The following is a 15,653-nucleotide window of genomic DNA, read 5'->3' on the forward strand; positions in this document are numbered from 1 at the left end:
AACTAGCTGTGTGTTTTTCTATATAACTATCGTACATACAGTCGATATATTATAGGCTACACAAGTTTTTGTTTGTATTGTGGTTTTGTTGTATTTTCCCAAAATGAAGGGAAATGTTTAGTAGGGGCCAACGACTCATCCAATTTCAGTTCGAAAACCAATTCTCCAATTATTTTTAATCGTAGGTATTTGTTTTCAAGTTCATAGATTCAACGCAACTCCTTCCAATAAAGAGGATATTTGGAAATGGCTCTATTTCTAGTGACAAATTTCGACAGCTGATGAGTATATTGGGACTTGACCACAGACATATATAATATGTCCACATAATATGTCAAGTCCCAATATACGGCTCTGCGTTAGCCCGCGGAGGAAACACATCGCCCATGGCACCTGTGCATCTTCGCTTTACTCACATAACAGCCAATCGTTAAAGACACTGGACACTATTGGTAATTGTCAAAGACCAGTCTTCTCACTTTGTGTATCTCAACATATGCATAAAATAACAAACTTGAGCTCGAGAGTTGCGAGATAACTATGAAAGAAAAAAACACCCTTGTCACACGAAGTTGGTATTATATGTCTGTGGACTTGACGGAGTTAATAGCGCCCTCTTTTGAACCATCCTCCTTCAGCCCATGTTCTTTCCCCATTCATCTATGATAATGAATGATGGGGGACAGAATCTCCGGCGACACACTCACCATGGAGGTAGCCTTCATGCACTCACTGTCCAATGGAATTCTATCCCGGTAGACAGAATCTCCAGTGCCTCACCCTGATTTCACAGGTCTGATTAAGCAAATAATACAACGGGTTGCATGCAGAATTGAGCACTGATACCGGTCACAAATGCGACTTGTTTAGGTAGCCCATGGTAGCCTGAATATCTGACGTCACACTTCGAGGCTCGTGGTCTAGGCCCGTGGCTGTTGAATAAGATGGCACATTTTCTTTTGAGAAAAATAAAAGGACAGGTTTCAATTACACTACTGTCACAAGAGGGCGTGCGTACCTTAACCATAAAACTAACTTCTTGTTCTCCGAGAGGGCGGGTCAGTCTCAATTATAATTGGCAAAAGAAGTGTACACAAACTACTACAGTAATTAAAAAAACAACTAATTGAAATGAATACCGTAATTCGCGTAAATAAATAGGAATGAAGTCAGTTGCATGTATCCCCTCCTAGTTTTGTCTTACCCAAGCCATAATATATTTTGTTTGGCAACATAAATTCACCTGAAATCTTGTCTTAAAAAAGGGTGGCATGTGTTTTGTAAAAAAAATGTAAATATTCATTCGCTCGAAAGAAAAGAAAAACAGCACAATGAAAACAATGAACAAGGCAATGAAATGCAAGGGAAAATATTTGTCTATATTTTACAGCAGAAACAATATTTTCATGAGTCTACAAAATAAAAACCTTCACCACTGCAAGTGTTTCAACAAAACACACTGATTGTTTAACCTAATAGTGAACATAAACAATGTACAGAGTTTATTGGTGTACGAAAATAGTTGTTTTTACTTCGAGCAAAATAACGTTCCTTAATATCATTTCTCATTCATTGCACAGAGTTGTTTTTCTTTTTTGTTTTGTTTACTAAAGACTTTATGAAAACCAGTCTTCTTTACAGGGGGTCAGGCACTATCACTGACAGGGATTATTTGGTACAAACTTGCCATTTTTCAAAGGTTCATTCAAAGTTTTTTTTTTTTATAGCAACCCTTTTAATTCAGTTTTCTCTTAAAGGTTTCTGTGAATCAGTTTGAACAAATCCTTTGAAGTAAAAAAAACCCCAAAAAACCTTCAAATTATGACAAAATAGATCAAATCAATGCAAACCATAAAATTATTTCAGTTCAGTGGATGAAGAGATAATTTTTTTCCAGGGCCATCTTTTAATAAAATTAAATCTTCTTCATCTTTAAATGAAATTACTTTGAATTCATTTATAATAATTATAAACCGCACTTACAGATCATTGTCAATTGATTTGTGAAACATGCATCCAAATGCCACACTTGATTTTTGCCATGTATACTGTTCCGACACTCTAACAGTGTAATATAGGAGTCCTATAATGATAAATATAGGACTCTTTGAATGTTTTTCAGCTAACATTCACGCACACTGATATATTTTACAGAGAGAACCATATGCATTGATTGTTGATGGCTTTGAAAGCCGAACCCACGTGAGCCAACAGTTCTCAAACAGCAGCTACTCCAGCTATGTCTTTATCAGCAGTTTAATACAGTACCTCCGTGTTTAAAGACACTGGACACTCCTGGTAATTGTCAAAGACCAGTCTTCTCACTTGGTGTATCTCCACGTATCCACGTATGAACTCAATTGGTCGTCGAAGTTGCGAGATAATAATGAGAGAAAAAAACTCCCTTGTCACACAAATTTGTGTGCTTTCAGATGCTTGATTTCGAGACCTCAAATTCTAAATCTGAGGTCTCGAAATCAAATTCGTGGAAAATTACTTCTTTCTCGAAAACTATATTACTTCAGAGGGAGCCGTTTCTCACAATGTTTTATACCATCAACCTCTCCCCATTACTCGTTTCCAAGTAAGGTTTTATGCTAATAATTATTTTGAATAATTACCAGTAGTGTCCACTGCCTTTAAATAAACTAAAGTTTGTTTAAAACATATAGTATATATTGTTGACAATTATGATGTGAAAAAATATCAAATGACAATGATCTGTGAGAGAGGTATGTAGGTATAACAGATATGGGGTGCATTTTATTCAAACAACATAGCAGAAAATAACCACTCCTTAAAATATGGACTGTTCCATTTCACACCACTTTCCCTCGTAAAATGGAACAGTCCAGGTGTTTTTTCTGCTAAACTGTACTCATATGCATCCAATACCTGTTTAGTATTGGGCCTATACCAAACAAAATCTCAAGCACATCTTGAAAATATAAAAAACAAAACATCATGTGGTTACATTTTTAATCACAAGTTCGCAAACAAAATAACTCCAGATGTACAAGGTTTTTCTACTAATCACTAGTTTTATATTGTATAGTGTTAATCAGCAATGACACTTCAACATTATTCTCCTTTCAAATAAATAATGCAAGACAAATTAATGTACAGAAAGGAAATACTTTGTGGAGACAAAACACTGTCAGACGCTTTTTACAACAAAATTTAACCCCCAAAACACCACACATTTCTAAGGAATATTTGTGGATCATTATATTCTACTTTTAAACAGCTTTCATATCAAATGCTCTTCATAGCCCAAAGAACCCACTCAGAAGGTAGTGTCCCTTTAAGATTGCTTGTTGCCCTGACCCCTGACCCCATCATAATTTGACCATTACTTTCCAGCATCAATCAAATTATTTCTCTTGAGAATATCAATTAAGACTAGGGCATGAGTTGAAATGTGTCTTAAAATCGTTTGACTCTCTATAAATCCCGTTTACAGTTGAATATTGATGTTGACCTTTTGTTTTATAGGAGCTCCCAATTTTACATGAAACATTTCACAACAAAAATTTCCCTTCCAAGCTGTTGTATAGCTGTTTTTAAATGTTACACAAATTTTTGTCTGAAAATCCTATGCAATGAGCAAATTTCCCTCTTTGTTCCCTGATCTTTCTGCGCATATAACTAGCAGCATGACTGCATGATAAGGTATTGTGAGTGACAGTAGAGGGACACAGTGTCGCAGGCCCGCAGTGTCGTTACTCAATGCAGTATTTCAAGACAAAATGAGGACATTCAGAGAGTGGTGTGGGGCAATATTGATGATCTAGCCTTTCACACAAGCCTTTAAACCATTGCATATTACATTACATCTTGGCATCAATCAAATGGCGACTCTCAAAGGCAATATGTCATTTACATATTCATCATACACAGCACAGATGAGTCTCTAAATTAGTCTGTCGCTAGAATTGAAAATTCCCAATGGTGGCCTATGCCTGAAGAAGTGGGCTAATTTCATAGAGCTGCTGAAGCAGAACAATTTACTTAACAATTACCTGCTTAGCAGAAATGGGCAGGATACCAGTCACAAATCTTACATGTGACATGGTATTTTTGCTGGTAAGTAATCTTAGTCTGGTAAGCATGACGTTGCTGTGCTTAGCTTCTTTTTGTGCGCAGCTCTATGCAATTGGGCTCAGTTAAGGTTTACCAGTTAAGATAAGAAAACACTATTCTTAAAGATAGAATTGAGAAGAGTAAGAAAATATTTCTGTTACCCAAAACGCTTTTCAACCAAAGCTTACAATATATTTAGGAAGAAACTCATACATGTACAATTATTAAAAATCAGCAACCTAACGTAGTACATTTTCAAGTCTTTTGACTAAAATCAAAACTTTTAGCACCAACAAATTATTTGGTTGTTTATAACACAATGCTCATTTTAGATTTACACAGTCAGTTGTGTGTGTTTGACATACTGTACAGTTTCATTTTCATACAAGCTGCAAAATACTGGAGTTTTCGAAAATATGTTACTAAAGGATACAAATTAATGTCAATAAATCCATTAAAAATTATGTAACGGGTTGAAAATTGTCAATTCAGGGTAAAAAAAAAAAGATTTTGAATCCAATTAATCAACATGTATACAGAAAACTAAGATGACTGGCGATCCTACCAATGCAGTGAGAATGACCCAACGGCAAACACTGCAAATGATTGCCCAAGTCAGTTTATATCATTACCTGTACAGGTTTCTTGGTCATTGAATAAGTTTGAAGTTATCAAGCCAAACTCTGTGCTTAGTAACCTACTCTTGCAGCACGTGTTAATCATGGTTGGTATACCTTACATCACACAAGATTTCCCTGCATCTTATTTCATAAAACTAACTGTAAAAATCCACTCTCAAAATCGTATAATTCTCAAAAAAATTCTAATTTCATCTTTTTTCCCATACAACCTATTAAATGCAACACAAGAATTGTTTTAATTACCTAAAATCTAATCCTGTAATACCAGGCCTAGAGTTTCATCTTTGAGAGGGCAAGACTGTTTCATTTTGCAAAGGGCACTTCCAATGGAAATTCTTCAATTTTAAAGGAATTTTTGAAGAGGGGCACCAAGGACATGCCCAGGGCAACCGTGGAAATTGCCCCCATGTAATTCCAGGCCTGCAATACTGTGCATTCCTTTTTTTGTAACTGCATATTATTTATAAATTGAGTAACTATGTATTCTACACAAAGAGGTGCCCTTTCTGCTAAGATTCAAGTGAACAGACAGTGCCATATAAAACCAAACCACAATAATCTGATAAAAGCCAAGGCTGCAGTGTCTGTGCCAACAATACCTTTGGAATTGCTGTTCGTACTGTCACGGATAACAAATCTTATTTTCAAATCGCGTTGACGGGTATATCTTTTCTTCACAACACAAAAATATTGACATGCATTTTCACCATTGTTGTACACGAGACAGAACTTTAGGGTGCACAGCAAACAAACAATGCCGCTAGACAAAAAGAGAGAAAGCACTGTTCATATTGAACAGTTCAGCATTTAACTGTCATTGTTGGCATTTGTATGCACATAACTTCTTTCCTTTGGTGTTCTGAACATGTAATGTGGCACGATGTACCCTTTTGAATTCTTGAGAGGATTTTAGTGGGGTGTGGTCATAGAGTTATACAATATAAGAACTAGAGGGCACACTGGTGATGCTTCTTGCACAAATGCGACGGGACTGCAAGGAGACACGTGCGCGCCATTCTGTACGGGCGTTGAATGTGAAACACACGTTGGAGTTTGAGTTTACAATGCTGTTTTGTCAACTTACAAAATTGCTGCCGAACAAATGCTGTGCGATGCCTGTTTTTCAACTCAGAAAATGGCCGCCTGCGGGCATGCTTATATAGGGCAGTGCGCCCTCTAGTTCTTATATATAACTCTATGGGTGTGGTACTTCTGTGCAAGAGGAAAACTGTATGTTGAAGTACGGGGGACACCCTCTGTCACATATCGAGCACATGGTATTTTTGAGTTACTTATAAATATGTTGACTTTGTATTCAAAATCTTTCACTGAAAAATGAATACTTTTCAAGGCTAAAGCTGTGTCGAAATGAGCGGCCATAGGCGACTTTCATAGATTCCACCCATTTCTTAAAGTATCCTACTAAAAGCACATTAATTAAAAAAAATCAGTGACAGTTCAAGGTGAAGTCAGAATTGAAGTTTTAATTTTGAAAGAGTCCTTTTACATGCAGCACAATAATAATGGTTTATACATCATTGCTGCACAAGAACATCCACTAAGCGCTATTGTGCGTAGTCACTGTTCAGCCTATTCAAGCAAGACACTGCAAGATGTACTTTCACAACAATGTTTCACTGCAAACAAATCATATCATTTTAAAAGTATGCAAGGCTTTAGAACTCAGAATCTGCTTCAGTCGTTGTGTACAATTATGTAGCCCATTTTTGAACTTATGTTTACCCATTTCAAAAAAAACTTCAGCTTTGGAAAGAAAAACATTTCACATAACCTATCCCACCATGACCATGACAATGTGAACATTTATATTATCACACACACCAACTTTAAAAGCACACCCTTCAAATTTATCCAAAATCACAACATTTCCTCAATGCATTTCATATCTGTTAGGAAAACCTCAGCAAATAACAAATTATAGACATATTAATAACACTTTTTATTTTATCAGAGAAACCAGATTCTTAAAACGTGGAAAATATACAACCTAACAAAAAGTCAGACATTAAGATATGCCTCTCAGCAAATACCTTTATTGATACCACTGCTGCTGCAATTCTACCTCAGCCATAGTTTGAGACGAAGGGCATCCACACCATTGAGATAATATCGGAAAAGTCTTTTATCACGAACAAAACCAAGGTTCTCGTAGAGTCTTAGTGCTGGTTTGTTGGTAATCTCCGTTTCCAGGACAACCTTTGACATAAAAAACCCAAAAAGGTTATAAACAGAAACCTCTTCATGGTGAGGAAGGGCACATGATTGTCACAAAATAGATTCTGGGTGAAATCTGAGTCCAAGCAAATCCAGCATCGATCTTGCCGCACTGATTTTGAAGCAATGTGGTATAATAAATTCTGGCATAGTTACGCGTAAAAAGCATAGCGACAATCTTGGCAGCTTGACTTACTTTTTTAGCCACACTCGGCTTTCCAGGGTGCATTAACGCACAATTTTCAAGAAGGCGCATGTGCAAAGACAGTGGACACTATTGGTAATTGTCAAAGACTAGTCTTCACAGTTGGTGTATCTCAACATACGCATAAAATAAAGAAACCTGTTAAAATTTGAGCTCAATCGGTCAAAATCAAGCATCTGAAGGCACACAACTTCATGTGACAAGGCTGTTTTTTCTTTCATTATTATCTCGCAACTTCGACGACCAATTGAGCTCAAATTTTCAAAGGTTTGTTATTTTATGCATATGTTGAGATACACCAAGTGAGACGACTGGTCTTTGACAATTACAAATAGTGTCCAGTATCTTTTATAGGGACAGACTTTCCATTATGAGGAAGTCGTTTAAAATTGTTCCTCACAACATGGAAATAGTGGTTTATTTTTCAGAAAAATTTCTGGAGAGTCAGGGAGAGTTGTCAGCTCCGTGGTGGTCATGTTGGCACAAAAACCTACACAGCGCATCACACCAAACTAGAAAATAAGGAAGACAAAATCTATCCTAATAGTACAGTACTGAGATACCTAACTCAAGTGACACAAATCAGCAGCTGATCAACAGACACTCGTTGTTCAAATAACATTCCAAAAAGTACAATTATTACATGAACCTCCCGACAGGTGCGTTAATAGGAATACAGGAAGTGGCAACAAAATAACAGGTTAAGCCAGTGATATGGGATTCATGGGATCTGGCAGGTGTGTTCAAATGGCCTTCCAAAACATTTAGGGACTCCATGTAGTCTACGGGCCTTGTCACACATGGCAACTTTTCAAGGCAACATGGAGGCAACCGACCGCAGTGCATGCTACAGGACCACTTCAGTAGAACATGAGTGATTTTTTAAACAATGTCTTACAATCTCTGAGACCAAATGCCAGAAAATTGCATGAAGACCAGTCAAAATTCAATCCAAGTGGTCCTGCTGGCAAGTTCAGTGTCGAAAAGGCATTCCATAACTCATTTAGAATATTGACTAGCGAAAAAGGCGACGGACTAGTGAAATAACAACCTACAACTGTAACTGGTCCTGCTGGCTTCGATATGTGCAATTGCAAAATGTGGGGCGCCAACTGACTAAGGAATGTACTTTGGATGAGCAATGGGACGTGGCTCCACTAATCGTCGTCTCGTGTAACATTTACTTCCACCTGGGAAATTAAGTATTTCCCCTGTACTTCTGGTTGGCAGTTGTGGTCCTCATAGAATCAGTATCATAGCAAGTAAGCCTGGGCCACAGTCGGCAGTGCAGGACGGGCCTTCCCAGAACTTTGCCAAGCACTTGTGGCAAAATACACTGTGCTGCCCAGCACAGATTTCCCCCAGATTGCACTTCAACAATGATTGCCCCATATCTAATCATGCTCCCCTTGGTGGACCGCTCGCCCTTGATGGGCTAAATTGGATTAAGAGCCCGCCACTAAAATTGGTCGAGCTACAACTCTGCTTGGGCGACTAGAGAAATTTACTTCTCAAGTATGCAGATAAACAACAGGTACATTCCAACAACAAAAAATATCTTGAAGTCGACTGAGATTGTGATATCAAAAGCAATTTACCTCATCACACTCTCCCCTCACCATGGCACGGATGGCTTTCTTCACCAGACTTGAGCCTTCAGAAAGAATCACAGCAGAACATTTTTGTCAGTTAATAGATGTAGATGTAAAATATGCATAGAAAAAAGAAAACTAATTAAGAGCTGGTAGGGAGGTGTCAGAAAGAGGCGGCATGACTGTAGATTTATAGGTCATACTTCTAACACTTGAAGTCAACAACCCTTGTAAAGAGGTGTCAGGTAGGGGGTGGGGGGGGGTAGCGGGGTAGGAGGGGTAGGGGGCACAATCGGTTATTCATGGGTCATACTCCTCTGAACACCATGCAGTCCACAACCCTTGTAAGATGGTAAATGTAAGGTGGTGGGGGGGGGGGGGCGGCTGGTTAGTAGGTCATACAGCAGTCAACAACCCTTGTCGTAGTTAGGTGTCAGGAACTTATCGTTTAAAGGTAGCGTGGGGGGGAGGAGGGGAGGGGGGCATTTTAGGTTTATAGGTCATACTCCGTCTAAGACTTGCAGTCAACAACCCTCGTCTTAGTAAGGAGGGGTCAGGAACCTATGGTTTAAATGTAGTGGGGGAGGTGGGAATGGGGGGGGGGGGAGATTGGCACGATGGTAAGTTTATAGGTCACACTCCATTCAAGACTTGCAGTCAACAGCCCCTGGGTGAACCCTCTCACTGAGTATCAGACACTGCTGATGGATCCTATTAGCTGTTAAGATATCTCACCAATTTGAAGCTTCCTGTAGTTTTCATCGACTGCCAGCATAGCTATGTAGCCACGGCGGGCCATCTTCTTGTGAACGTCCAATTTACAGACTATGGCACCCACACACTTGTCTTGATGCATCGCCTAGGGGGTGAAGATCAGATGACTTTTAAAATGTGGCAATTGATTGTTTTATCATCGAAAAGACAATGAATCAAAAATTTATATATGTGCTAAATATTATCCCAAGAGAGCAAACAACACCAGGGTGTTGAACTCAACACAATTTGTCATTGCCTTGAGCCCACACAATGTTCATACATGTATGTAGTAACAAAATGAGATTAATTTGTTTGTGTGGTACATAATTACTCCTAGAACAAAGAGGTTTGTTTTTGCTCCATTCGTGGAGACGATAGCGGAACAAACCTCATAGTTCTAGGGTTAGTACAGTTCAATCCTCGTATTATCGAGATTGAGGAATATCAATTCCTACCTTCAGCTCCCCAAGATATTTTCATCTAAAATATTTTCTTCTTGTAGCCCCTTACCAAGAATGACTTTTAGCAAATGTTTGGAGCAGCTTTTTAATAGCCTTGTATGGAGCTAGTTGCGAGTGTCGTAACCCACCATCCTCCGACAGTCGGAAGACCGGAGGGAGGATGGAGGGTTACGATTACTGCAACTAGTTTTTGTAAAGTCCTCCATGTAACTCCAGGCCTGAAGTCATGTTAAACATTTTGCACCTCAATAACCTTAATGGGGCATTATTACCACAGCCTGAATAAATACTTACCAAGAAACAAAGCTGTGGCCAATTATGAATGAAGTACCGATAAGTATAAATTGAGTACGGTTCCGACAAGTCTTTTGTTATAAGCCTCATGATGTCAGGCATTTGTACCTCGGACTTGTACGGCACAAGAACTATGGGAAACTCCTCTTTCTCAATGTGTATAGTGTTGATATCACTGTCGTTTGGGGGACAAGGGGGTACGTATTGGTTCTCATGGCAACCAAGCACAAAGTCCGACAGTGATTCTGGGAGTTCTTCTAAATCTGCATCTCCAAGATCGGCACCAGCCGGTCCGATAACACCGAAAGAGGGATCCATCCCTGCAACTGCAAGTAGATCAATGTTAGTGTTAGTGTTAGCAGCTTGAGCGTTGCAGGGCACGATTTCTTTTGAGGAGTCCGCATGCTTTAATTTGTCCATGGTTGATGAGACGTGAAGGTCCCGAGATGCTTCTCCACTACCCAAACAGACGTTCTCAACCATCTTGGTGAGATCCAGTAGGGGTTCGTTTATCATGTTTATGCGAGAATTGCAAGACGACTTTGCTAAATCCTTTAAAGGTTTAGGCATTGAAGTACCTTTGGTTTTTGATTCAGGTAAATTATGATTTACAACATTCCTAATGTGGTTTCCTTGCTCGTCAACATTTGTTAATGTGTCTTTTCCGTCACAGGTACAACATCCGTTTGTCAACCCTTGGTCGGGGACCGCTCCAGATACTTTCGTCTTCAGCTTTGACATCTTTGAAGAGTCTGTCTCCCCCACATCCATTGCATGTGCGTTAACATTAAAAAACCTACACCGGAGTTACTGTTGTTGTGGCCCTTATTATTTTTGCATGGACAAGTCAGGTCACTGATTTGTGTGACCTCGACACAATCGTTTTCTGTTGACAATATTGAAGGTTCAGACAGTGGCTTTTTAATCATACGATTCTCTGCCGTTCTATTGTCGTCTGCTGTGTCACTTTGTTGTTGCTTGCAATTCTGCATTTCTGTACCATTCATCTTCTTGAATCTCCCCGCCGGCAGCTGTGCAGTTGTTCCGCTATCCATCCAGTGCAAATCATGAAATGGTGCTTGGTTTTCAAATGCAACTCGGCGGTGGGTGGAGTTGGCTGTCGTGCAGTACTCACCTCCTCCCGGACCCCACAGCAGCGGCGCGGCGGGATACCCTCGGCCTCGGACAAGACGTTTTCATACCAATAAAAGCTACTGTGTTTACTCCCTTACAAAAAGTTTTCTTTGCCTTAGTTCAAGGAATTCTTCGACGACAATTTTGAGCAATAATGGTTTACGTACGTGCAGCATATAACGGCCCCAAATAAATACAGCAGCCTTCTGATTTTCTACGCATGTCTAGTGTTGCAAGTATATCACATCCCCCAGCACACAATGGAACATCAGTTTATCACTTCCGGGTTAAGTGTCACGAACCTGGCATACAAAATCGAGAGAGGGGGCGCATCATCATCATCTTGAATGAGCCTATTACGATATGTGTGTGTGTGACTGGTAGGACTAGGAGACTGTAAACGAAGTTAATTACAAAACATTCAGTAAGTAACTAACTTATAACTATATATAATATTGCCAACATGCAGTGTGTTTAATTCTCTTGTCAAACTTTGCATATGATGAGGGGAAACGAAATAAAATACAATACAAACTTTACTAACTTTGGAAAAAGATCTCTGACCTGAGACTGCAGTGAGGGTTTACATATTATGTAACCTGTAAATTAGAATTAGATAGTTGAAGAAACATAAGAATTGGTTAACCATGATTGAATGATTGATCACAATACCACATAGATGTAGATGTAGACTTAGTAGAGCAAGGACCATACTACTAGTTGCGATAACGTAACCCTCCTGCCGACCTCCGCCGTCGGGAGTAGGGTTACGTTCACAACTAGGACCATAATGATAGGCGGATGATATTGATATATATAGGATAGGCCCCCTAGAACACTGTCCTTATCCTGCCGACAATGCGACATTAAAGGAGGAATATCTGATTTGAGTAAATCACTTTTTATTTCACAAAGAATGATTGAAAAAGTGGTGGCAGGCAGGATACGGAAACTTTTCTATTCATTATTAAATCGTAGTCAGAGAGTAACTTAGTTCGGTAGTACTTGGTAGTGGTATAGAGTATAACTGTATACAATTATTACAACTATTGGTTGCTCTGAGTTGACTTGAGTGCTGGTATCATCATGCTGGAGGTGATCAGATGGTATGTTCTATTTTCCTTAGTAGGCAAGCAGAGAGTCGTAGTGTTATTAACCATTGCACAAGTAAAGCACTCAATATTTGTTATATAACACCCCAAACATATACTGTGCCTACTGCCTTTGCTTTGGTTGCTATGGGATAGTACAGTTGCTACGGGTGTACCTCTTGCTGCTGTATAGTAAATGTTCATGGTCTTCTCATAATTACCCAAGGAATTGTTGCAATTCAACCCTCATGAAGGATTGAATCGGGACGCAGACCTTTGTGGTAGTTTTGGTTGGGGACCCATGTTAATGTAAACGTCAATGTGCCACCAAGCAAGCATCTGTGGACCGCATGTTCTCGGTAAGGTACCCCTGGTGAAACTAAAATGCCTGATTATAGTAATAACGAAAGTGTGACTTTTTGTTGTAGAATAATCATGGCCGACAAAGGGGACAAACCGGCATTTCCAAATGCCGAGTCCAGAAAGCAGTGTTGGGCTGCAAGGGACAACCTCTTCAAGTGTTTGGATAACAACGGTAATGACATGTCAAAATGCACAGAGACAAGACAGGCATTTGATGAGCACTGTTCAAAGACGTGGGTAAGTCGGTTTCAAAGTTGGCGGCTGCAGCTTTGGCTGTTGCTAAGGACAACTTAAAGACAGTGGACACTATTGGTAATTGTCAAAGACCAGTCTTCTCACTTGTTGTATCTCAACATATGCATAAAATAACAAACCTGTGAAAATTTGAGCTCAATCGGTCATAGAACTTCTGAGATAATAATGAAAGAAAAAATACCCTTGTCACACGAAGTTGTGTGCGTTTAGATAGTTGATTTCGAGACCTCAAGTTCTAAATTGAGGTCTCAAAATCAAATTCTTGGAAAATTACTTCTCTCTCAAAAACTATGGCACTTCAGAGGGAGCAATTTCTCACAATGTTTTATACCATCAACCTCTCCCCATTACTGGTCACCAAGAAAGGTTTTATGCTAATAATTATTTTGAGTGATTACCAATAGTGTCCACTGCCTTTAAATGCTTAAATAGTGCATTGAACGCAAGTTGGTGATCCAGCCTTTTTCCCCAAAGGTCAAAGTAGAAACCTTGTATAATAGAAGGACCAATGATGACTGCCTAAAAATAAGGAGCATTTCAGGCAGTTTACCTTCCCCTGCTCAACCTCCCTCCCCTCCCCTGAATCCCCAAACTATATAGTTTTCAATTTGCATTAACTTCCTTTCTTAATGTTGTCACTGCTAGTCTCCATCAGTGCTCAAATTTGGTTGGAAATCCACATGACCATTGGGCTTGTTGTAGCTAAAAACTCTCCCCAAAATTTAGTATGTTAACTGTTTTTTTGCCATTATCTCATTGGATAATTAATCCTTCGATACTCAACAAAATTCAACGAGAGACTTCCCTTGTACAACAAATGTATATTTTGTTGCTACTTCATAGCTTTGGTTAAAGCCATTGGACCCTTTCGATACAGAAAAAAAAAAAAAGTTCACAGATTTACAAATAATTTACAGGGTTTACAGAAGGTAATGGTAAAAGACTTCTCTTGAAATATTAGTCCATAAAATGCTTTACTTTTTGAGAAAACGGCAAAACAATATAAATTCTCGTTAGCGAGAATTACGGATTTGTTATAAACACATGTTTTGACACGGCGAAACGCGCGAAAACAGGAGTGGGTTTTCCCGTTATTTTCTCCCGACTCCGATGTCCGATTGAGCTTAAATTTCCACAGGATTGTTATTTTATATATAAAGTTGTGATACACGAAGTGTGGGACTTGGACAATACTGTTTACCGAAAGTGTCCAATGGCTTTAAACCATCTCTCTTTGTTTATCGTTTCAATGTGTGACGTGTTTTTTAATTAAGGTTGAACTTTTTACTGTACATTGTCATGCGCCTTTGAACAGCGTTGCATTGCCTCACTTTTGGGATTTTAACTTTGGTTGTCTCTTTTACTAATTTTCGAGGTTGTTCTCAGATTTTTTAAAGATTGTTATACGTATAATTTTATTGCTACTTCAAAGATTTGGTTATAATCCTCTCTCTTCATTTATTGTTATTTAATGTCATTTTTTATGGTTTGATTTTTGAATTGTACATTGTCATGCACCTTTAAACAGCGTTGTCTGGAATTGACGAATTATACATAAAATTATTGTTATTATAATATCACAGCAATATATTACATAAAATGTATCAGATGGTACTTAAAAATTGGCAATTAGTGTGCAATAAAATAAGCTCAGTCTGAATCTTTTTGCTACACAAATTTGCTGGATGATTTCATTCCCTCGAATTGAAAGGTACTTTGTCCAGTAGTGAAGTTACTGGCCCGACACTAAATTCACTGGCCTTTGGCCTGCAGTCCAATATAAGATTTCAGGCCCTGTCCACATATGTATGTTCCGTGATGCATTTAAGAAATGCAGGACAAATCCATTCAAAGAGCCGCCCAATGTTTTCTCAGTAAAATCTCTATGCCGAACTCTCATGAAAATTAAATAATACTATCCTCATTTTTGTCTTAATCTTTTTCTCCTCTGCCCAGGTGAAATATTTCCTTAGGAGAAGGGACTTCCTAAAATACAAAGAGACTGTTGACAAGGACGGATTTGTTCCAGGAGAGGGAGAAGAGAAGACATAACAACTTAATAAAACAAAATGAACAATGAACAGAAGATGAAACAATAGAAAAGAAAGATATGAAAGAACAATAGTGGTTTCTTCAAATGAATAATTTAGAGATTAGAGGATGCAACAATAGAAAAGAACATTAGTTGGTTTCTTAAAATCAACAATGGAGAGACGGTGTAACAATTGAAAAGAACAATAGTTTTGTTCTTCGTTTCTCATGTGTCACTGCAGGAGTGCCAGAAACAAGTCAGGAGGTTTGTGTGCCTTCTAGGAGACCTTGATACACAGGGGTGTCCTCACTCAGTTACATCTATACAACAATGTCTTAGTTTTCAAAACAATTATTGATCAAATATTGTCAAAGAATAGTATCTTCACTTTGTGTATCCCAAAATTGTGCATTACATAACAAACATATACAGATTCGGGCTCAATTGATCATCAAAGTTGCAAGAAAATAAAGAATGAAAAAACACCCTTGTGTAAAAGAATCGGAATTTT

The 15,653-nt window shown here is 38.6% G+C and overlaps 1 protein-coding gene and 1 pseudogene across 1 annotated transcript; one reads left to right on the plus strand and one right to left on the minus strand.

The window, feature by feature from the left end:
• Nucleotides 1–1,413: 1,413 nt before the first annotated feature.
• On the minus strand, nt 1,414–11,627 carry LOC139937228 (uncharacterized; annotated as a pseudogene).
• Nucleotides 11,628–11,695: 68 nt separating this feature from the next.
• LOC139937246 (cytochrome c oxidase assembly factor 6 homolog) lies at nt 11,696–15,627 on the plus strand. Its single transcript, XM_071932337.1, has 3 exons — nt 11,696–11,825; nt 12,921–13,092; nt 15,067–15,627. Exons 2-3 carry the CDS (start codon nt 12,928–12,930, stop codon nt 15,160–15,162), a joined length of 261 nt encoding a protein of 86 aa, XP_071788438.1. The 5' UTR covers nt 11,696–11,825; nt 12,921–12,927; the 3' UTR covers nt 15,163–15,627.
• The last annotated feature ends 26 nt before the right edge of the window (nt 15,628–15,653 follow it).

The sequence above is a fragment of the Asterias amurensis genome, chromosome 1 (assembly GCF_032118995.1).
Source record: "Asterias amurensis chromosome 1, ASM3211899v1".
Lineage (NCBI taxonomy): Eukaryota > Metazoa > Echinodermata > Asteroidea > Forcipulatida > Asteriidae > Asterias > Asterias amurensis.

Excerpts from the sequence above, each read along its gene's own strand:
- LOC139937246 (XM_071932337.1), top strand. The coding sequence starts at position 12,928 with ATGGCCGACAAAGGGGACAAACCGGCATTTCCAAATGCCGAGTCCAGA. Across the intron at positions 13,093-15,066 it reads AGCACTGTTCAAAGACGTGG|GTGAAATATTTCCTTAGGAG; the intron begins GTAAGTCGGTTT and ends TCCTCTGCCCAG.